Below are 24,152 nucleotides of genomic sequence, written 5' to 3'. Positions count from 1 at the left end.
TGAGAAACGGACCTTATTCCCGCCCTTGTACGAATGCTTGGGTTTGCCAAACGGATGGTGTCATTGGAGATACTCAAAGATCGGGTTGTGAAATATTTCTGTAGGTAGGGGCAATGTTTTCCAGACAGATAAACTAAAACTCATGCTTTTAATTATTATTATTATTATTATTATTATTATTATTATTATTATTATTATTATTATTATTATTATTATTATTATTATTATTATTATTATTATTATTAATAATAATAATAATAATAATAATAATAATAATAATAATAATAATAATAATAATAATACATCATCATCATAATCATCACACTCATCATCATCATCGTCGTCGTCGTCATTATCATTATTATTATTAATAATAATAATGATAATAATAATAATAATAATAATAATAATAATAATAATAATAATAATAATAATAATAATAATAATAATAATAATAATAATAATAATAATAATAATAATAATATCATCAACAACAACATCATCAGAGGCAGCGGAGATGCAGAAAAACACCACGATTACATCGATGTCGAAGGACATAATTTGCCAACTGACAACTCAAGGCAATAAGTCAAGAAATCAGCTACTCGTCATCTGGCGTGAGACACTTCGGTATACTAGCCAATGAAAAAAACTAACTTATAACTTACCCGGATATGACCAATCCTCGACCTTGTCATGTCTTACTGATTCTGAAACTTGCAATATGGCGTCTTCGAATGAAAACAACAACAATCCAACTCAAAACTAAAGAAAGCCGAATGTTTGTTCAGTACCCCACTAAAGCCTCAAGTACCAGCCTGACTTTTATCTTATGGACTCAGTAGCTATCCCTGTTTAAAGAGACACGAAAATGGTTTGTAATGTCTTATCCTCACAAATATTTTTTTGAGGGGTACAAGTACATATTCATAATGGTAGCGTCAATTACAATTTTTGCCAAGGACCTTCTTGACAATTGTCAAATCGTCAATTGCCAAGGACCGTGTCAGTTCATCAACTACGCATGTGTACTCTTAACTGCCACGGAGTACCTTTAGTGTCACGAAGTGATGCATTGCCACAGAGTGATGTTATGTAGTATTAATATCAATATTAATTAATACTCTCTTTTACTCTTCTTTCTCTCTCTGTGTCATTTTCTCTTTTTTTCTCTCTCTCACACACTCTCTCTGTCATTTTCTCCTTTCCCTCTGCCATTTTTTCCTCTGTGTATGTATTTCTCTGTCATTTCCTCTCTCTCTCACTCTCTCTCTCATATTTTCTCTTTTTGTTACGGCTACGGACCTTGCCAGTTGGTAGATCATCAACTATTTACTATTAATGCCACGGATTGATCTTGTTGCACAAATATTTTACGTTAATTATTCCGTATTAAGACGATGTGCAGTATATTTCCTTTAAAATAAAGGAAATCTAACTTTTCTTTTTTAATCTAGGACATCTTGGCAGGGATTTGCCACTTCGTCCTTCTGTTCCCCCCCCCCCCCCCCCCCCCCCCCCGCTGAATCCGAAATCAACAGTAATTTTTGTTTGATATTATTTTAACTCATCTTGGAATTCGTGAAAAGACATAAAAATTAAAAACTAATGCCAACAAGTGTTGTCTTGATCCTTGATTCACAAATATTGACAAGGAATGAGTGAATGGCGAATGGAAGAAAAGAAAGTGACGGGGTTCGAGATACGTATGCGCGCAAATCGAGGCTCAACTGAAATCACCACATGCAGCTGATTGAGGCCTGACTGAAATCACCACATGCGGCTGAAGAGTTCCAATTTGACTCCTTGGCAATTGATGAACCGTCAACTACCAAGGACTCACTCCTTGGCAATTGCCACTTCCATTCATAATAATAATATGTAATGTGTAATGACATTGAGTATGAGAATGATAACTCCTCATCATTCACTCATATCATATAGTAGGCACTCAAATGAAAATTCAGTTTTCAAATGACAGTATAAAAGCTGGTTTACTATGCACTGCGTGGCATTTCCCCCTCTGAGTGGTATTTCAGTGCTAGGTCAACCTGACCCCATTAGTGGAGTCAGCCCATGGGTGGAACAGATAGCGGTCAGGGGGAATCTGTGATGCCGCTGATGGTAATTAATTGTTGCAATATTTCATGGTATTGCTCAGTTGCTAACACAAATATGAAAATTGTTCCCTCACCACAAGCAAAGCAAGGGTTTCTTTCATCATATGCCATGGTTGATAATAATGTATCCTCTTAAGACTGCTCATAAGAGAGGTGTCAATTTAGTGGTTTTTGAGCTATCAATGAAATTAATTTGTTGTAATTTGCATATCAATAATTTAATTCCCAGCGGCAGAAAATGTTTGAAATAAGCATCATTATAAAGTAAAATTGATGATCTTGACACATGCCAAGTTTTGTTGTCCGGGCAGTAAAACCTTAAAAGATATGAATTTTTTATTGTAAATTTCATATTTGGCATGACTTGGTGAGATCCTTATTTCTCTCCCATAGTATTCCATGCCATGAATTATGTCCAAATATCAGTTTAGGAATAAAATATAAACCATTAGACGAAAATAATACTAATATTATTTTTTAAGCATTTAACTGGTTTAAATATTATGAGTTTTGGGCACATTTGAAAGCCAACTTTTTAATGACTTGATAATTTTTTTCTATACTTAAATCCCTTACGATGCAAGTCAATTTTTTTTTTTTTATGACTGTTAGGCATTATAGTTTGAAGATGTATACGGTACTGCTTTTGTGTGGTTGTCTCAGGAAATGCTGACTTTATAGTGTCATATAGGTGTCAATGTTTAGGGTATTCTTGCATGTTGAATAAGTAATATAATGTAAGTTCAAGTTCTCCTTTTGTGCACAAGTGAATATGTTAACTTTTTATAGACTGAAGCGTCCAGATATATATGGCAGTGATATCCCATAAATTAGATGACCTTTCTGTGGTATGTCTGTGGTGTTGTACTGATTTGACTCTGATTGTTATTCAGTTGTTTTATCTCTAAATTTGACTGACTGGAGTTCAATGGTATATCAGATGACTTTAAAAGACAATGACTAAATGTGTATTCTTGAAGGAAAGGTGATGATTCTATATAACCTGTATGGACAGTGTGTTCGTTTTGAATGTAGTTGGTCAATTAAGAGAAAAAGGTTACTACTTGGAATAAACTATATGCCCTCATAATTTTGAATCCTCTTTTGTCCACATACTATGTCCGTCTGTTTGAGCAAATCATCTAATTTAACAGTACCAGTGGTTAGTGTTAGTTGTAATTGATGATTGTTACTGCAATATTTGTAGCATGTCCAGTAACCTTGTTGGGTGATTGATTTTTTTCTTGTAAAGAAGTCATACTTTATAGGCAGATTGATAGTAAATTGAGATATTGACATCATACACAATATTGGTTTTTAGTCTTTACTGGACAATAAAATATTATCTTTATGAGTTATTTTACCACATAAAGACATAAATCATATCAGTTTACTGTTATGATCAACACAACTGTTTGAGAGGAACGGAATTGGTAAAAACAATATACAGAACTTACTAAACCATGAATAAATCAAGAAAATCAACTGCCAATATAATAATATTGCACAGGAACATAGATGCATATGTGTACTTTTGATATTTATTAAAATTCTTGAGATACTGCCGCTGAGTTTTGAATAACAAATTTTTTATTTAAGTGCACCATAATTTACAAGCACTTAAAATTAGATCACCAATTTGTGATATTCAAAGAAAACTATTAACCACAAGAATGTCAAATTTTCACTGATGTTTAGAAAGACAACTGATTTTTCAAATCAAAGTAATGAAGTGAAAGAGTCTGTTATTGTTTTCCCCGCTATACAGACATATTATAAGACCATAAATATCCATAATTGCCCCCATTGGACACGGCACTGCCTAATACCAGTTGAACTCCAATGACCTCACGCAGGTAGCGAGCAGAGAGGGTTATTGGTCCCTTGGGAGTTCCAACTGAAATAGCGCTGATTCCACGCAGTGTATGATGCAGTATGCCATCCCAAAGATAAAACCGTTTGAATTTTGTCTCTAGGTTCTATAGAAGCAGAGTTATTCAATTTTTATATACCTTAGCCTTAAAAAAAAAACACCCCCAAAATTACTAGAGAGGTGCGCCGGGGTTACCAATACTTAGCTTCTTAATCCTTACTAATCATTCGTTTGGACAGAAAAAAAAACAACAAAAAAACTTACCGCTTACCGTCAAAAGCAGTTTAGATTTGAAGATGCATTTGTTTTCTATAAAAAAAACATTCGGTAGGACTAGACAATCCTTGATGAATTTCAAAAGTTGTGTTTGAAATTATATCCTAAATTTTTTTCATGATTCATTCCTCGCGAAATCGTGTGAGTTTACGTCTGTTTACAAGGTGGCCGTCGCAAAAAAACAAAACAAAGGTTTTTAAAAAAGTTTATTGAGAAAAAGATACGGAAAAAAGTGTGCCTAGATAGGTATGCAATTTGGTGCATTAGTGCAGTAAAAATTGGTGCGCAAAATTAGTTTGTAGCGTATGCGAGACTGTGTGTGTGTGTGTGTTTCTCTTTCTTTTTGTTTTTTTTGTTTTTTGGGAGTACACGGTAACGGGGCATCTAGCCTCAGGATCTACGCACACGTAAACTGGTTTACCGTTGCAACACAAGCAATAGATGGTCCTCGCTGTCGTGACCGCGCGCGCTCGTGTGTGTTTGTGTGTGTGTGTGTTATTTTTTTAAAAAATCATAACAATTTTAATCATTAATAGCGAGATTCCTTCTTACACTCCCCAAACTCCAGATCTTAGTCTTAATGTTATCAAAGACAAGCTTTGCGATTTATAGTTTAATTGAAGCCAGAGTCTTACTTACTTACTTACTTATCCGAACCAGCGACCACCTGAGCTCTAGCCCTTCGGTCTTGTGCCATGACGTAGAAGTTAGATGTCTTTTGTAGTTGTTCCAGGTGACTATAAAGTGTGTTACTGATGCTTGGATTGAAGCCAGAGTCGAAATCTACTCTTACTACTGCTCTCTTGGTGGAAACGATTTATTCTGCATAAGCAATCTGGAGAAAAAAATCAGTGTCACTGTAAAAGGTTAAAATTTCACGAAGTACGCACCGTGAACACCGCTGTAACAATCCTTTGATCTACATCATCAGGCAACCCATTGTTTCTTTCATCTTTTCCCATCCCCCCGCCCATCTTTCTCTCTCTCTCTCTCTCTCTCTCTCTCTCTCTCTCTCTCTCTCTCTCTCTCTCTCTCTCTCTTGTCATAGTGTTATCCCTTCCCCTTCCCATCTCAATGTAAAATGAAAGCGTTCTGCTGTTTGCAGATACATGTGTGATTGTTTTGTTTTTTCTCTCTCACTAGGCTAGGATTAAAAACCAAGACATCAGGTAATGGGTGTCTAATGCCAAATTATAGATTCTCTCTTTGGCCAATTTAGTCACGCATGTGGCAGCCCAGCTATTTATTATGTTCTGCCTATAACACACAATAAGTGGGATTTTGGGGGTGGGTACGAAAGAAATCAAGGTCATAAGTAACCGTGCACAAGAGCTGTATCGGGAATTGGTTTCTGGGGTCTTGCAAATACCAAATATTTTATGGAAAGCTCTTTTGAACTCCAAGACGTCTGGTTTGTTTTGCTATCTTGGAACAAACGAAACAGAGATGTCTTGATGTGTGACCTAGTTGTCTGATTTTGTGACCTGGATGTAAGGTTTTGTGACCTAGATGTATCCTTTTGTGTGTGTAAGCCATGCAGGTAAGTACAGCGATAGCTTGCCAGTTGAGGATAAAAAAGGAAGAAACAGTGTATCCGCATTTGAAAAACAAAACAAAAAACCTGAAAAAACAAAACAACTTAACCTTTTAAAGGCGAATATCAATCTTACTTGGACCAAAAATAAAATCTTACCGTTTTCATCAAAAGACAAAAAAAAACAATTACAATTTAAAAATTTGAGCTTTTATATAGGGCAATATCCACCCAACGTGCTCTAAGCGCTTTTTATCAATATTCTTACTGCTCTTATGGTGGAAACTTTTTTTTTTTTTCTGCATTAAAAAATAATATAAATGAAGACTTTTATTTGAAAACAAAAAAATCAGTGTCACTGGCAAAGGGTTAATTGCAGTACTCCTGCATCCTGTGAGACTCCTAAGGCACTTGCTAATCATAAAAAAGGAAATGGCAATCAACAATAATAAGTTGAAAAAAAAAAGAAGAAAAAAAAAGGAGGGGGGGGGGAAGAGAGCAAACCCAGTAGCAATGCAACCTTTAGCGGCGAAATTCGATCTTTGACCTAACACCAAATCTTCTTTCATCAAAAGACAAGTAACGGCAAAACGATTATAGACAATTGAAGTCCGAGTTGCGATAGTCTGACTGCTCTCTTGGTGGAAACGCCGTATTCTCCGTTAACAATAATAAAATTAAAAGCAAACTATTATCTGAAAGCAAAAAATTAGCTTCGCTGTTAAGGGGTTAAGAACACCTGCCAGCATCCTTGACATACTCTACGTCACCAAGGTCACCAAGCGACACGTCTCCCTTTCGTCTTCATGCAACCCCCACCCCACCCCCACCCTCCACTCTCACAGAAATAATACTCACTTTTTTTCTGCTCCAACGAAAATATCTACCCCCCACCGGTCTAATTATTTGTAGCAGACGACAAATTTCTCAAAACGGTCACGTGACACTGTAAAAACAACACAGGAAGTCCATGAATGCTTATTTACGGCATTTCCTTTAAACCGTGTAAACAACAAAATTTCGTTTTCATTCGACTCAACTGGTCAGATTGGCTGGTATTTTTAACGAACTAAAGTTCTGAAAAATCAAAATGTTTCTTAGAAAGTTGAAAGATGCTAGTTTTTGAAACAGGTAGGTTTAAAAAGAAAAAATTATCTTTTACTTGAATGTGTTCTCAAGGCAAATTGGACGTTCAGCGGAGGTTGGTAAGCCAAAGGCCCACCTCTCTATCTAGTATAGTACTACAGGAATCAGCCTGAATTTGGGCACCAGCTGACTAGAAAAACGATAGGGGATTCCCCTGAAACACTGTGACGTCACGAGGCTAGGAGCCAATGAACGACGCTGACCACGGCAGTCCAAGCTGAAATGGCGTTACTTTGGTAGATTTTGAAATGAGTGTGATTTTATGGAATGCTCAAAGGGTATCCTGGAAGCAGTTTTGACATTTGAAAATTGTATCATTGGAAAGGAAAATTATTGAAATTTATGATTATTTATGTTTCAAGGAAATTTTTTCATGAATGATGATAAACGGCTTGATTTTCTTGCCCACTAAAATTAAGCTATCTTTCCATTACAATATTTTCTAAATGAATTTAAGGAGGGAAACGGCAATTGTACGAAATGAAAAAGCGTTCAATGACCTTTATTTTGGTATGTAATTTATCAAATTCTGTAAATAAATACCAGAGATATCTCAATTTAACCGAGTCATGGTTTTAGCCTGCAGCTCACAAAGGATAACTAGCGGTCACACAGAAGAAAGGGAGAACTGTGACACAGATTTAGCTCATCATTTAAGTGCCTACATATAGGCTATTCATAACATCACGGGCTTAGGCGCTGTCTTTTATTCCCAACTTTCTGTTAGATTTCTATCTCAAGTTTGTGCTAAACTATCTTTCATTCCCGTCATGAGACTTTGGCTTTGTTATTTAGGTTTACTTCTGTTCTCTCTTTGATAGTGCAACGCGAAGTGCAAAAGTGAACGAACGCGCCATGGGGTATTCGCGATAGCACAACTTTTTAATAAAATCTGTCTTTATCAACAATGTGCCTAAAACACGCTTGATGATTTGTGAGAATTCCCTGTCCACTCTGAGCATTTACTTTTGAATCGATATCGCGTCTGTAACCCATCAGCTAATGGAGGCTAGCCGACCATTTGGAGAAATAGAGTTCAAGTTTATTTTCCTCGGGGTTTGGAGAAATAGAGCCAGCTTTTTTTTAAACTCGGGTTTCCATATTCGAATTGGATTGTTTTGTAGTTTCTTTTTCTATTTCTTCGTCCTGACTAGGCACTTTGCTGCACTTTGTTGATAAACATTTTCAAACTCAAATCATCTTATTTTTTACCCAGTCAGGTGGATGGGGCATAAAAAAACATTTAATTTGATACCTTATTTTTTTCTCCATGACAAAATTGGTTCCAGAGTTATTTACACTTCACTGCAGTCCGTTATGATAAACTCAGGCTTAAGATAAACTTTGAGGCTGGTCTCGACTTTTCTCCTCTATATCATTAGTAATTTTAAACATTTAAGATAAACTCCGTCCGTGAAATATCTTGTCCCTAACATGCAAATTGCCTGTATAACATAGTTATTTTAAGCTCAGTTATGTCCATCACTTTATATTAAATTATTAGAATGATAATATTCTTATCTTCCACAGGAAAGTAGTTTATGCATTTTATCAGAACCAAGTGGACTCACTGGGACTCAGGAAACATCATCATCACTTGCCAAACGTAAACATCCCTTTGGAGATTTGGGAAAACCAACTCTTCGAGGCGTCCGCAAATGTCCTAAATGTGGCACATTCAATGGTACTAGGGGCCTGATTTGCAAAAATAAGGATTGTGATGTGGTCTTCAAAGAGAGAGAAAGGAAGAAGGGTCACAGTGCAGATTCTGTGAAGATAATAACTGGATCTACATCTCAACTTTATTCTGTAAGATTACGAGACCGTGGACCAGATTATCGTGGGTTTGTCCAGCTTCCATATTTTCAAGATGTTGATGGCAACCCTGCCATTGTGCTAGATACAACAGTTTTGAGTGCTGCTGCAGTGTGTTGTGTTGAAAGTTGCAACAGAAGTGGACAATCAGAAACTTCAAATATTGTTCTTAAAGGTCGTGAAGATCCTTGTGTCCATATTCGTGTAGCTATTAACTGTACTCAACAGGCTCAACCAATTGGTTTAAAGAATTCTGTACTTAATACTTTGCCGGTTACAAATGAAATAAAACAGGCAATATGGATATTAGCAACCGAAACTTCAGGACCAGTTGTTCAAAGAGTGACCAAGAATATAATGGCTGTGAAATGTAAAGTCACTGCAAAACAACCTCTTGGTTTTTTACACTGTGCTTTTTTCGAAACAACCCGGAACAGACAGCAAACAGAATACAAGTTTCAATGCACATGCAGAACATACAAGGTAATGTAAATTGTTTACATAAGCTGTACATAATATTTTTATTTATATTTGTATCGAAGAAAAAATGAAATCAGTCAAACTGCCAATTTCTTTAAGTTGCACATGATAATAAAGATTGATATGCATTTTTATTCTTCAAGTTCCATGTCTGTCCCAGGCTTTGGAAGTTTCATGATTTTTTTCTCTCCACTGATCTCTGTCTGTCATTGATTCTGTCAATTCACTAGTGAAGTCCTTCAGCTATGTGATAAGCATTATGATATTCTAAAACATAAACAGCACAATTTGAGCCACAAATTGAGGAATGTGATCCATGATCAAAATAATGCTGGATATTCCGGTGATGCAGTATTTTTAACAGCTCCATTATAAATGGTATCATGGAGTGGATCACATCAATTATTACCATGAGCACCAATCTAATACCATTCTAATTTATCAAACTGAGTTATGAAAATTTGTTTATACTTATCCTCAGATGAGAAATTCTGTTGCAAGAGATGACTTTTCAAAGCGGTGTGTTCATTACTATGCCTGCATTTGCGCCTTTGCGAGTGATGAGAAACTGAGTGAGGAGTTCGCACACTTTGTGAATCTTGATCACAATGGGCTTTGTGAGTAATTTTTATTTGCTAATAACTTGTGTTTGTAATAAAGTGTCTTATTTATTGATATTGTTCTGATAGAGTTCAAATTTCGTTAATATCTAGTCGATCTTCAATCTTCTGGCTTGTGGAACATGAGTCTACTAAAACTTTTATAGCTTTTAATGGGTATTAGTTATTGCTTGTTAGTCTCTGAATGGGATGATGGGCTTACAGAGATCTAGTATTAAACCAAACTAACCTATTTTCTGTCACTGTTGGATGTGTGTGTGTGTGTGTATGGGGGGGGGGGGGGGGGTGGTAAAATCTGATGCTGATGTATATTTGGACTGATCCACGTCTATTTGTATATGTCAGGGCTGAGAATCTTCCGCCTAAATGGTGGTTTATCTCCTCCCATCACCATACTATTCCGCCTTTTAAAAAGACTCACCACAACCACTACATCAACATCCCTATCCCCACTACTTTTACAACCACCACCTGTACTACAACAACCATCACATCACCATTTCTATCATCATTACTACTACAACCCCACCACATCATCATCCCCACCACCACTATTACTACCTACAACCACCACCACATCATCATCCCTACCACCGCTACCACTACAGCTACAACCACTACTACTACAATTACCATCACATCATCATCCCTACCACCACTACTACAACAACCACCACCATATCATCATTCCTACTAGCAATACAACTACATCCTCCACCATCACATCATCCCAACTATCTCTACTACAACCACCCCACATCATCCCTACCACAACTATTTCAACCACCACCACACCATCATTCCCAACATCTCTACAGCTACAACCACCATATCATCATCCTTATCACGACCCTACTACAACCACCATCACATCATCATCCCTACAGCCATCTTTTCTTACTACTACTACAATATGTTATAATTACACTTTCAACTTTTGAAATTCCTCCAAGTGGTGTCAGAAATTATTGCGAGAAACATTTTTGATTGCATCTCAGTAAATTTATATTGAAATTCAAATTTATACATTATCTTCGCATAGATAGGTCTTGAACTCCATTTTTGTGACCAGTCATTCTCACCCCTGAGCCATCATGACATCACCACCATCAATCCCTACCACAACTACCACCACTACGACAGCAACTATCACATCATCATCAGTAACACCATCTCCACAACCACATCACCACTGCCCTCATTGTAATCAGTACCACCTCTAGTGCAAGCACCACTATCACATCATCTTCCTGGTGGGATCTTTTGATTTGCATGGATCAGAGTTGCTTTCTGCCTTTGTCTTGGCTTGATCCTTTTTTCCGGATTCATTGGCAGGGAGGGAAACAATTAAATGTATAGTCGTTTTTGGGAGATGATATGTTTGTCCTCGTATATCACCTCTCTTTTGTGTGACGTTAGATTTGTTCTAAATTTTGTATTTATCTCACAAGGATTCTGTGCTTGTGCCTTGGTGAGACTTTTAGGTGACCTCAAACTAACTACATTGATAGTTTGATCTTGGAGTCCGTTTGTGAGCCCTATTTGAACCAGTCTCTTTTTCACCGGTGCTTTTGATCTTACTTAAATCTATATTTTGTTACAGCCCCATATATGTGACCCTCCGCCTCGAAGCAGTATTAAGTCAGGATTTGGAAAACAAAGAAAATCGGATTTAAAGTGGAAAAGGTCAAAATTATCAAATTTCAGTTTTTGGTTGTTTCAGAAACTACACTCATTTTTCTACACAAAAACATAATAATTCAACATAAATATATGCGATAAGTTGTGTAATTTCAAGTTTTAAAATACAACTATCAGTAACGCATTCAACACGAGAGTTGCCTTTCTCTCAGATAGCCACCATTTCCAAAGCTTAATAATACTACGTGCTTTCTCCGACCAATAACATGTTAGGTATCACAGCAAAGGGCGTGTCTCAGAGAATGCATGGCTAAATCGGCAGTTACATGGTTCAACCAATAATGAACTTTAAAAACTGTAAACAAGATTAGCATTTTCCCTAACAACCTTACAAATAAGAGATTCTCATTGGTCGAAACTTATCACATGCGCCTTAAAGTTCGGCATGGTCAACGCGTGCATGCTTTGTGTGTGTGTGTGTGTAGTGTGTGTGTGTGTGTTTGCTCATTTTGATACACACCACGTGTTCTTTTTTCTTTGTCTAACTGCATTGTATAATGAGGCGAAGTACCTATCTTTCGGAAATTTAACACTAGCTAAGTCTTAACGTTATTTAAATTACTTTATATTACTTTGTTAGTAACAACAGTTTCATCGACTTAGAGATTGCCTACGATAAAGAGAGAGAGAGAACGTCAGATACAGAGCAAAAGAGAGAGGAAGATATTTTTGATAAAGAGAAATATAGTGGTGGGGGGGGGGGGGGGGAAGAGAGAGATGTTCATTTTCATCGAATTATGGAAGGGTTTGGGGTGGGGTAGGCTAAAACAATCCACAATGTTTGCGAACGCTAAGCAAAAGGGGAGGAGAATTAAATAGCTGACAATTGACCACAAGGTGAGATGATAACTAGTGACATGTCCTAAACAACTGGGAGTTCTAGCTCTAAGAAGAAGATTCAATTACAAGATTTCATGCAGGTCAAAATAAGCCCCACCCCTCCTCCTCTAGCTATCAACTGACTCAAAATGGAAGCAATGTAACAAATGATTTGACAAGTCTAATTTTATTCAAATGCAATCTCATTGGTCAATATGTTTCCAATTGATTGACTTTGACTTCTTATGAAACAAAGGTCTTTTCTATAACTATCCCTACCAATTCTTTGCTCCGCCTCCCCTCCAACCCTTTCTTTATACCTAGCTCAATCGCTCTCTCTCCATCCCCCCCCCCCCCCCCCCCCCCCCCGCGTGTTTCTTTCACACATACAAACACAACACATACACACACACACATACACATACAACACATACACACACACATACAACACACACACACACACACACACACAGCCACTTTTCCCACCCTGCCTTCTTTAATGCACAAGCGCCCCCCCCCCCCCCCCTTTCTCTCTATCTCTCTCTCTCTCTCTATCCCCTCCCCGCGTGTTTCTTTCAACATACAAACACGTACACACACACACACACACACACTTTTTCCCTCCTGTCCTCCTCAATGCACAAGCGCTCCCCCCCCTCCTCTCTCATATCTCTCTCTCTCTCTCGTGTGTGTGTGTGTGTGTGTGTATTCGTGGTGTGTTTGTGTGTATTCGTGTGTGTTTGTGTGTATTCGTGTGTGTGTTTGTGTGCATGCAAGTTTCTTTTCCTTGCTCTCTCATCCTCTTTCTTGATATTTCTCTCTCTGTCCACCCGGCTTTACATTGTTTCAAACTGTGCTGAAAAGTGTAGCTGTTCTTTAACTTTTGACACTTTGAAATCGATTTCCTCTATTAAATAAAACAAAAATGTCATAATAATAATCCTTATTTCATTGATTGTTTAATTAAATGTCAAAAACCCGTCAACAAGTGAACAATTTCATGAAGCTGCATGCATTTATTTATTGTTTTTATTAATTCAAGAGCATCTTACATAATAATAAATATCTACAAAAGTAACAATTGGATTATTGTAAAAATTTATGTGCGTATTATTAAATGTCTGTTCTAAGCTCATGCCAAATTTTATTTCTCTTGTTAAATTTTCAATGCCCGTATCCAAGGAGTTACCTTTGCCCATTGATTCGACTGCGTGAAAAAGGTGCCTCAACTTCAAAGTCGATTTCCTCAAAACTTGACTTTTACACTCTCCCTACTTCTATCGGTCATATCTCGGCAATGAATAATCAGAATTTTAAAAATTTGGTATCAAATTTTTAGGCATAAAACAAGCTTTGATTGGGCACAAAAAAAACAAAATTGAAAATCCCGACTTAATACCGTTTCGAGGTGTAGGGTCAATATGTTTTTTTAAGTGCTGCTGAAATGACCTACAAACATATACACATGCACACACAAATCAATAAAGTTCACTCAGTTCTTAAGTCTTGTTAATTTTTCACTTTCATCTTTCTGTACTCATCACTACATTCACTTTGAGCTCTCTCTCTCTCTCTTCTTTTCCTCTCTCTCTCTCTTCTCTCTCTCTCTCTCTCTCTCTCTCTCTCTCTCTCTCTCTCTCTCTTCTCTCTCTTCTCCTCTCTCTCTCTCTCTCTCTCTCTTCTCTCTCTTCTCTCTTCTCTCTCTCTCTCCTCTCTTCTCTCTCTCTCTCTGTGTCTCTTCTCTTCTTCTCTCTCTCTCTCTCTCTCTCTCTCTCTCTCTCTCTCTCTCTCTCTCTCTCACACACACACACACACACACACACACACAAATCAGTCAAGTGCACCCAGTTCTTTAGCCTCGATAAGTTTTCACTTTTCACCTTCATGTACTTAACAATGACACACACACACACACACATACATACACACATACACACTCACACACAAATCAGTAAAGTGCACCCCGTTCTTTAGCCTCAATAAGTTTTCACTTATCATCTTCATGTACTTAACAATGACACACACACACACACACACACACAAACACACACTATCTTTCCTTCTGTCAGACAAACCTAAATCTATAAAGTGGATCATATCCTTTTCACATCAGCCATCATTCTCTCTTTTCACCTTCAAGTACACACCTTATCACCACCACCACCACTATCATCATCATCATCATCACTGCCACGACTACTACAACCGCCACCATCGCCACACCATCATTTCATGAAGCACCACCATTACTACAACCACCTCCACCACATCATCATCATCACCATCATTGCCACCACCACTACGACATCATCACAACACTATCACCATTAAAACAACAATCACTACAACATCCTTACCACCACTACTACAACCTCCTCCAACACAACAATATCACCACCACCACTTCTGCAACCACCACAACCACATACATTATCATTACTGCCACCACTACAACAGCCACCATCATATCATTATTACCACCACACCTACCATTCATTTTGATATTTTATACGTCATAAATTGGTTTTGGAACTTTACTTGATTTGAAACAAGGGGTATTAAGATGATTATAGATCTCAATAGAATACATTTTGTTTGCAGAAATTCCTGTTTAAGCATTGAAATTGTTTGGAATTGTTTCTGAAATTTATGTGAGCCAAATTTTAAGTTGGCGTCACTGGTCAACTTGAAACAATGGGATGTGGGCATTAGTGAATCTGTGAATACGGGAAATGTATGTGGCGACTACCACTAATACTACAACCATCATCACATCATCATCCTTACCATAACTACTACAACCACCACCACATCATTATCCCTACCACTACCATTACTAAAACCACCATGTTATAATTACACTTTCAGTTTTTGAAATTCCTCCGAGTGATGTCAGAAATTGCTGGGAGACACATTTTGGATTGCATCACAATAACTTTTAATGAAATTTAAATTTGTAGGTTATTTTTGCATGGATGGTTCTTGATCTAAGCGCTGAAAAATTTCCTCCTTTTTAGTGACCAGTCATTCTCACCCCTGATATGTATCAGGTGCTCTAACATTTGATCGACAAGGCTACTTGAGTGAAAACGAAACTTGAAATATGCTGTCTGCAGATCGGATTTTGAATTCAGTGAATTATAAACTATGATCATAATTTTTAAAAAAATCTTTATTCTTTTTGTCATGCAGCATCCATTAGTCCAGAGCGTCAAGTACTGCCCATGCATCCTGCTGAAGAAGGGCTGACTGTTCTCACCGATACAGATACAATGGAGGTCATTATTTCTCATGATGATCTGCTTGTGTCAAGTCCTGAAAAGAAAGTTAAAAAGGATGACCCTTTAGGTGTGTTTGAAACTTGAATGGCATCCAACTTTCAAGTGATTTATATCTTGATAATATCTGAATGGTTTCCAATACCTCTCATTCCTTTACCCCCCCCCCCCCCCCCCCCCCCCCACCCTCCCTCTCCCCCACTTAATTTTTAAATAGATACACATAAAATTTACTCCTCTTAACATTTTTAAGTCTTCTGGGTTAAAGAAAATGGTTTTAACCTCTGCTTTGTAGCAATGACTATGAAATTAAAAAAAAAAATTTTCTTCTTTTTTTTTTTTGTGTTGGAAATACTGCGTTTAAATCAAATCCCTCTCTCCGCTGAGTAAAAATCTTTTTGAATTTTGAGAATCCATTCATAAATAAAAAAGTTATGCAGTTTCAAAGGTGTCATTTATTTGGATGACTCACAAAGAGAAAAAAACCCGGAAAATATTTTTTCTGCTTTTTATTCTGATTTGCGGCAGTATCTCGCTTACTACATGGAATATGATATTGAAACTAGGCAATTTTATGGCAAATTTCTCAGAAAATATGATGAAGACATAAGAAGAGTTCTAACTTGTATAGTTTTAGAGTAATATGGCTAGGGTCAACTGTAATTTTGTTTTAAAATTCTACATAATATTGATCATTTGGAACATTTCCGAAGTGTAATTTTGTGTTAACAACCCATACAGATGATATGAAAAATGACTGCTAAATTATTATCAATCAAAAAAGTCTGTGAGACCATGACATGTTATTTCTAGGAGAGAGTGTGTGTGTTAATTTACTGTGAGGAAAAGAGAAATTGGATGAGTCTATTTCAAAGGGGACAAAGATTGTTAAAAATACGAATTATCAAATGATTAACAAGACAAAATGCGAGAGTCGACAAGGTCAACACCCCTATGACATAATGAAAAATAAGTGCCAAAAAAGCGAGAGAGGTGGGTCTTCAGACTTTCGCGGCAGAGCTGCCAGATGACCACGCGTGTGACCAAAATTGGCCAAATATGGAATTTTATTTCTTTTATTAAATTTTATATATTTTTGTCTCAGTGGCATTTATCCTAGTCTATTCATTTTTTGTTTATCAAATTCAATTAGTTTTTTTAAGGGGGTCAGTCTTAGTAGTGAAAACCATGCAAGTTTCTATTTAGCCACTTTTTAAGTCAAATTTAATCAGGTAGAAGTCTGACCACCTGACAGCCTTGCCTCGCTGACGTCAATTTGCGTTTCAAGCGATTTTGCCAATAAAGTCTCCTCTTCTCTTTCATTGAATCACAAATGGGGTTGATGTTTTGTGATGATACATGGAAGGTACTTATCATATTCTGATGAAATTTGAAATATAAATAGAGGAAATTTGCATATATAACCTTATTAACGGCAAAATCTCTCCTCTTGATAGTTTTAGAAATATTTCACTCAAAGGGCAAACATCTGTTTTTAACGGTTTTCTAGTGATTCCATGAGTTTTGCCTTTTGACATAATCTAAAATGACTTCTTTACTAATCGTGTGCCAACTTTCAGTCATATTTATTTATAAACAGCGTCGCAATGAATTTTTTAAAAATAGCACACGAAATCACAGTGTCCCATATTTTGCCTTGAATTTGCGCCACTTCTGGACCAAAACGAAGCCCAAAGATTTTCATAAGATTGGCATTGCTATGCTTTGGAGCTTATATTGCAGACTACCCAAGTCCTTGCTAAATGATTACAGGTCACTCAACATGTTCACCGGATATATCAAGCATAGGAAATGGTCTTTGAGAGAAAGGGGAGGTGGGGTTGAGAGTATTGATTTAAAAATAGATTAGCAACAAGTTTCATTGATTTCTTTTTTTATTTTTTAAATATAGTTTTGTCCCTCAATTTCATGGTTTTTGTGAAACTTCCATACATTTTTTTTTTTTTTAAATTGTGCTATTATTTTTTTATTTTCAGTGCAAGCAAGTAGTGCATTACTAACATTACAAGAACAAAAAAGACCATCTCCTCCTATTGTAACCAATCAGAAGGGAAGCCAATCAAAACATGTACAACAAACGAGTCAGTATCCATTTCAGCAGGGTCATCCTCAACACCTTCAACAAACTGCTCATTCTCAACAGACCAAATCTCAAATTCAAAAGAAAACAGGTAAGAACAATAGTTCACTCCAAGCAATAGCCAATGCATCCATCCTCCTGATTTCAGCCTCATACTTAGCGTCCTCTGATTTCCCCAATATTTTTGTTTTACTGTTATAGCACCACTCCAACATTATAAAATGCAAATCTTCAACATTTTACTGATCTGCTCTCTCGAAATAAATTATCAAACCTGAGAAATTAGGCTTGTTGCATAGATTGGTAATGAAATAAATAGTTCTTTGCAGCTATTATGTTTTTTGGTATGACACTGTGCCTTAGGTTTCTGGTTTAATACTTTGCAAAGGTGAGGCTCTTTACTCACGTTCTCTCATTGGACTCATCGCACCCAGGTGTAAAACGAGTACCTGGACAGTGTTGTCTTTATCAAGAAGAAAAATTGTAATAGCTCTTTACTCCTTACAGGTGTCAAATTTTGTCCTAGATATTTCAATATTGCTGTTGGCTTGGGATCCTTATAAAGCACTTTGAGAACATTTGTATCTATTTCTTTGATATTTCTTGATGCCTTGTTATTTAAGGGCAAAATCTCCTTTAATATACTTATTTTGGGTGGTTTAAAATAATTATATTTTAACGAATACTTAGAATCTTTTTTTTTTTCAGGTACTCAAATATCAGTGGATGAACAGTCTGTTTCTATTTCATTCACTGAGTGGTTAGCCAGTGTTACAGAGCGGATCAACCAAACAATGCACTATGGCTTTCCTGGTAGGATTTAATTTGCTTCTGTGAATGTTTCAGTTGGATTGATATTAAACCTCTTTGCATAATGTTGTCTTAATTATTTGCAATGGGTACAGGCTATCATAATGGTTCTGTAAATTTACTGATGTAACTGGGAATGATAATTAATTTTTTTTCAAATGATCTTACCTCACCCAAAATTTCTTTTCATGTATAGTTATATAGTTCAGGGAAGATTTCAAACAATGGGACCGCTCATCATTAACTCAAGTATTCACTTTATTTGATAAGCAAGTATAAATAGATGGCATTTGTAAATTTTGTTATTAACTACTTCCTATGAAATGGAGTACAAACCTTAAATACTTAACATAGCATGAAAATGATAAACACAACTATTATTTTACAATTTAAATGCCACTAAAGGAAAAATAATTATGTGTTCTGGTCATGGCAAAAGATTTTCCGAATTCATTTGACAATTTGTATATGCTAACTTGTCATACGTTTTGGTCAGCTTTTACTGTTTTTATTATCTCCTATTTCAATTCTTTGAAAAATTATGATTTAGAATTAACTTTTAATTTTTTTGAGAGTTTTTTTTTCCCCACAATCAAGGTCAAAGAGGGGGGGGGGGGGGGGGGGGTTAACTGGTAAATCATCACCTTAATGTAATATAATATTATGTTATTCATAGTTATAATATATATTTTTTAGGCATTAAGTATTTGAAGGTAATTGTCTGACGACTAATTTGAATCAGGCCTTTATGAAATTGTGCCTTCAACAAATAAATTTTTTTTTCTAATAATCACGTTATGTTTTGTTTTCAGGTACTCCAGACCCTCTTGTCTTTCATGCTCCTCAAATGTTCTTTGACTGTTTGCAACAAAGAATTTCTACTGGGCTGCGTAAAAAGCGTCTGCCAAATTTTACTACAGGATTTATTCGAAAAGAGGCTTTGCCTTTGGGTGCATTTACTAAATACACATGGCACATCACCAATTTGGCCCAAGTCAAACAGATCTTTGATACGCCAGAAGTAAGTTTTATCATTTTCTCTGCCGTTTCAAATTTTAGACTTATGTGGACCTTTTTAGATATAGTAGTTAAGGGAAGGGGACATAATTTTTTTAATTAAAAAAAAGTTTTGTTGGCCCTAAATTAAAAAGTGATATAATTTGAGTATGAATACAGCTATTTGGGGTTATATTTATTTTTGGTGTTGTTTGCTGTTATTATTACAATTCCCTCATTTGGAGATCATGTAGAGATGAATAAAATATTTACTAACCTAGTACATCACACGATTGAATATTGATCAAAGTCACATTTCGAATTATTGCTGTTTTGTCACCAAATTTAGGGATATGCCTTCATGTTGCAATAATATTTATTGCCCATGGAAATACATGTATGACCTCGAAAGCATTTCGTTAACACCTTAAATATTTTACCATGTCTTGTAAATTTTCCTTAAAGAATTTTCGAAAGACGATTTACAGGCTTGATCTATTTTCTGGCCTGCTTTTTGTCTTACAGTCAAATGTATAGTTATAGTTTTGGGAGATATTTTTTCCCTTGCAAATCAGGGATTTAGGTGATGTTAATCTAAATACACTGATGATGTGCTCTTGGAATCTACTTCTGTTTCCTATTTGAATCATTCCCTTTTGTGTTACATTTTCTTGTATGCTTTTAATTGTAAATCTTGAATCTCATTTTCTTCTTGCACTAAAAATTACCTATACATACCTAAACGTGTTGCAAGCGCTGTAAAATCTTTAAAAACAAAACCAATCCTAAAACAGGAATTGCTTCTGTTTTATCATGCTATTATTACTCCTTTATTGAAAATTTCTAACTGGAAAGCTTAAAAATGTTAGGCCAGTTTCTAATCTGCTCTATATTTTTAAAATAGTAACAATAGTCTTTTTGAAGCCTGCCAGTCTGTATATAAGCAACAACATAATACAGAGACTGCATTAACAAAAATTAAAAATGACCTGGTGTGCTGTTTATAACAGCAACATTTCTATTCTTGCTCTTCTGGATCTGAGTGTGGCATTTGACACGATCTACCTCTCGATTCTTGTCAAACACCACTCTGAATCTCTTGAAATGTCCTTCAGTGGTTTAAGTCTTATTTGAATAACAGTTCACAGTCATTAATTGTAAATTAGAATTAGTCCTCTCCTTTTAAGTTACTTTATAGAGTTTCTTATGGTTCAGTGTTCAGTCTATTACTGTACACAATATATACGCAACTGTTGTGGGATATTATTGGAAAGTATGACATTAATTTCTATGTGTATGCTGATGACATTCCGCTTCATAAATCTTGCAAGCCCTCTAATATCTCCTTTCTGGTTCAAGCCGTTAAAAAAAATGTTTGGATAATATAAAAGACTGGATGTTATTGGTAAATTAAAAGTGAATTAAGAAAAGGCAGAGACTCTATCTTATCCCTTAAAAATGAATACAATAACTTGGATCATTCTTATTAGTTATTGAAAATGAAAACGATTATTTTAACGGCAATGCTAAAAAATTGGGTATATTTTTTGACTACCTGCTTCCCATGAGGTATCACATTGACTACTTATGTAAAGCCTTGTATTGTGAAATTAGAAGAATTGGACAATGTGATAGGTTTGTTAAAACTTTTTTTTTCATCTTTCATGTTTTCTAGGATTGATCATTACAATTGTTTAATGTTTAATGAGAGGTTCCAGCGCTCACAAAATCATTTTAATAAATGAGGAAGAAGTGTGAACGACAAAGAGTTGTTCAATGGCGTATTTTAATTAATTTTTTTTGTTTTTGTTTTTCTGTTTTTGCATTAATTTCAATTACTATTTTTTGCAAGTTGCTTAAATTTATGAATCTAATTGATAAGTTGCATGAGCACCAGGTTACAGTAACCAATGAGTTCTAGCAGAAGGCATGAGAATGGTGTGACCTTTGAGCCAAAAGTTTGTAGCATTTATAATTAATTTTGTTGGCATAAAAATGTAGAAAAGATAATAACATTATGAAGTACTCATTAAAGGTTAAGTGTTGTCCTATGCTTGGAATGGATTTGTGGATAATAGTGGTGTAATATATAATATTATACTTTCTAAATTTGATAATTTGTATATAATGTGTCATGGACTCTGTTTGAGTTCGTAAGAATGGCTGACAAATTTTCCTCCTTTGTGAAAAATTGCCACTATCATGTTATGAAGGCTTGAGGAAGCGAAATGTTTTGTTTCAAATTAGGGTTTGTTCTTTATTATCACTGATATAAGTATATGTTATTATTATTATTATTATTATTATTATTATTATTATTATTATTATTATTATTATTATTATTATTATTATTATTATTATTACTATTATTTCCAGACAAGTTTGGATTTGGCTAGAAGCTTCGTTCAAAACCGAGATGGTACTTTTGATCCTTATGAGACACCACAGGGTGACACATTTGATGCTACCAAAGGGAAGACACCAATACGGCCATTTGAGCTGAAAACATTTCTCAAAACAGGTAAATTGGAAAGGTTAAACCATCGATTTTGCAACTTGCAAGCAGATTGTTTTATTTTTGGTTCCACAAAGTCTGGTATAGAAAATATGTTTTCTTAATAGCAGCCTTATCATCATCATCATCATCATCATCACCATCATTTGTCATCCTCTTATATGGTTATCTGCTGTCCCAGTAAATAAATCGTATCGTTCTGTCTGTCTGTCTGTTTATGTGTATGTATCAGGGCTGAGAATCTTCCGTCTAAATGGTAGTCTATCTCTGCCCATCCCCATCACAATTCCTCCTTTTTCAAATTTTTTGGATAACTAAACAGTGATTATCCGGGATTTTGAGAATTTCTCAGAAATTTTCCGCTGAATTTGCCATGTCAAACATTTTCCTCAAAATCACCTTTATGTCTTTTGTCATATTTTGCCACCTGTGCTCAGCCTCGTGAAATTTGGTGACGGTCCCGTTTTTATGACGTCGGGCCAGACAGAATGACACCAGATGTCACAATGGACTCAGAAGACCAGTGGTGCTCTTTGATTAGTTAGTTGATGGTTGAAGGGGAAAGGGAGGGACAAATGGGTCTGGATTTTTTTCTCGGTTGTAGCTAACTGTTGCCTTTTTAATCTCTTTCTCTCTCACTCTCTCTCTCTCTCTTTTTTTTTTCCTCTTTCCCTTTGCCTTTCTGTCTATTTCTCTTTTCTTCTTTATTTTTTTTTATTATATAGAACTCATAAGATCAATACATAAATTATTCTTATCCCCCACTTCTCTCTCTCTCTCTCTCTCTCTCTCTCTCTCTCTCTCTCTCTCTCTCTCTCTCTCTCTCTCTCTCTCTCTCTCTCTCTCTCTCTATCTCTTTTCTTTTTTCTTTCGCAACCATCCATTAAATCATCTGGTTATACAGAGATAATATATTAGAATAAAGCAATGATGATTGGCTTAGTTTGCTCTTTTTTCTTTTTACCTTTGGACCATGGCTTTAAATTTGAGAAATCCTTGGGTTGTATTTATAAGTTGAGTAACCACTAGGTTTCGGTAACAGAGATATTCTAGCCTGCTTTATAAAGTAAAAATCAAAACAAAACAACACTTTCTGGCCTTTTATTTGAATAACATTGTAGGCCTTAAACACGTTGAAAGGACAATTCATTAAATGTTTACAAAAAGTAAATTTATGTCTCATGATAAGAATGGATTTAAACTAGAAATAGTAATACATTACATAATACAAAACTATGTTCCTGTTATTTTTACACTTTGCTTGTGTTTGATCGATAGATCGAGAAATTTTCCTCCTTTTGAGAAATTGCTATTATCATCACCGAATAAAAAACACTCACCAAAACCACTACATCAACATCTCTACCACCACTACTATTACAACCACCACCACATAATCATCCCTACCACTACTACTACTATAAATAACACCAAATCATCCCTAATAATAATAATAATAATAATGCTGAAAACTTATATTAGCGCTATAACTCCGAGTCACCAGACTCTAAGCGCTTAAATTACAAATTACTTAGGCTGAAACATAATCATTTACACACACAAGTACACACACACACACAACACAACGCACAACACAAACCAAACCTATCTTGCTTCTCATACCATCTACTAAAATTGAAACAGATATGTTTTAAGCGAACGTTTAAAAATAGACAAAGATTCTTTTTCACGAATGCTCTGCGGTAAGGCGTTCCAAATAGAGGGTCCAAAATGAGAAAAGAATCTCATTCCAGCATTTTTCCGAATTCGAGGGACAACTAGTTTTGTGGAATCACTGGCCGAACGTAAGGGGCGGGGTTTTGAATATCTTTCAATTAGTTCCGAAAGGTAGGAAGGGGCAGTACCTTCAAGACAACGATACACTAAAACGCAAGCTTTGAATTTAATCCTTTTCTCAACAGGCAGTCAATGCAGGTCATGAAGTAGAGGTCCGGCAGAGTCGCACCTACGCTTCATGAATACTACTAGTCTGGCAGCGCTGTTTTGGACAATCTGAAGACGTCTCAGATTGTATTGCGAAACGCCAAACAACAGAGCATTACAATAA

General features: G+C 35.8%; 1 protein-coding gene and 1 long non-coding RNA gene across 2 annotated transcripts in view; one reads left to right on the top strand and one right to left on the bottom strand.

Annotated features, from left to right (window-relative positions):
* The first annotated feature begins 698 nt into the window (after positions 1–698).
* The window catches only part of LOC144964530 (uncharacterized protein C2orf42-like), a 25,127-nt gene continuing 1,673 nt past the window's right edge, over positions 699–24,152 (top strand). Inside the window, exons 1-8 of the mRNA XM_078898950.1 lie at positions 699–874; positions 8,480–9,247; positions 9,726–9,861; positions 15,577–15,732; positions 17,660–17,854; positions 18,472–18,576; positions 19,386–19,594; positions 21,946–22,090. Of these exons, the coding sequence (XP_078755076.1) occupies positions 872–874; positions 8,480–9,247; positions 9,726–9,861; positions 15,577–15,732; positions 17,660–17,854; positions 18,472–18,576; positions 19,386–19,594; positions 21,946–22,090 (1,717 nt within the window). The 5' untranslated portion in view covers positions 699–871. The remainder of the gene's footprint in view (positions 875–8,479; positions 9,248–9,725; positions 9,862–15,576; positions 15,733–17,659; positions 17,855–18,471; positions 18,577–19,385; positions 19,595–21,945; positions 22,091–24,152) is intronic.
* Positions 14,134–24,152, bottom strand: part of LOC144964531 (uncharacterized) — a 16,915-nt gene continuing 6,896 nt past the window's right edge. The window contains exon 2 of the long non-coding RNA XR_013643868.1: positions 14,134–15,699. This is a non-coding gene — a long non-coding RNA (uncharacterized LOC144964531). The remainder of the gene's footprint in view (positions 15,700–24,152) is intronic.

Source organism: Berghia stephanieae, chromosome 2 (assembly GCF_034508935.2).
Source record: "Berghia stephanieae isolate SIO BIC M18660-M18661 chromosome 2, UCSD_Bste_1.3, whole genome shotgun sequence".
NCBI classification, from domain to species: domain Eukaryota; kingdom Metazoa; phylum Mollusca; class Gastropoda; order Nudibranchia; family Aeolidiidae; genus Berghia; species Berghia stephanieae.
This window is presented reverse-complemented; position numbering and strand designations above follow the sequence as displayed.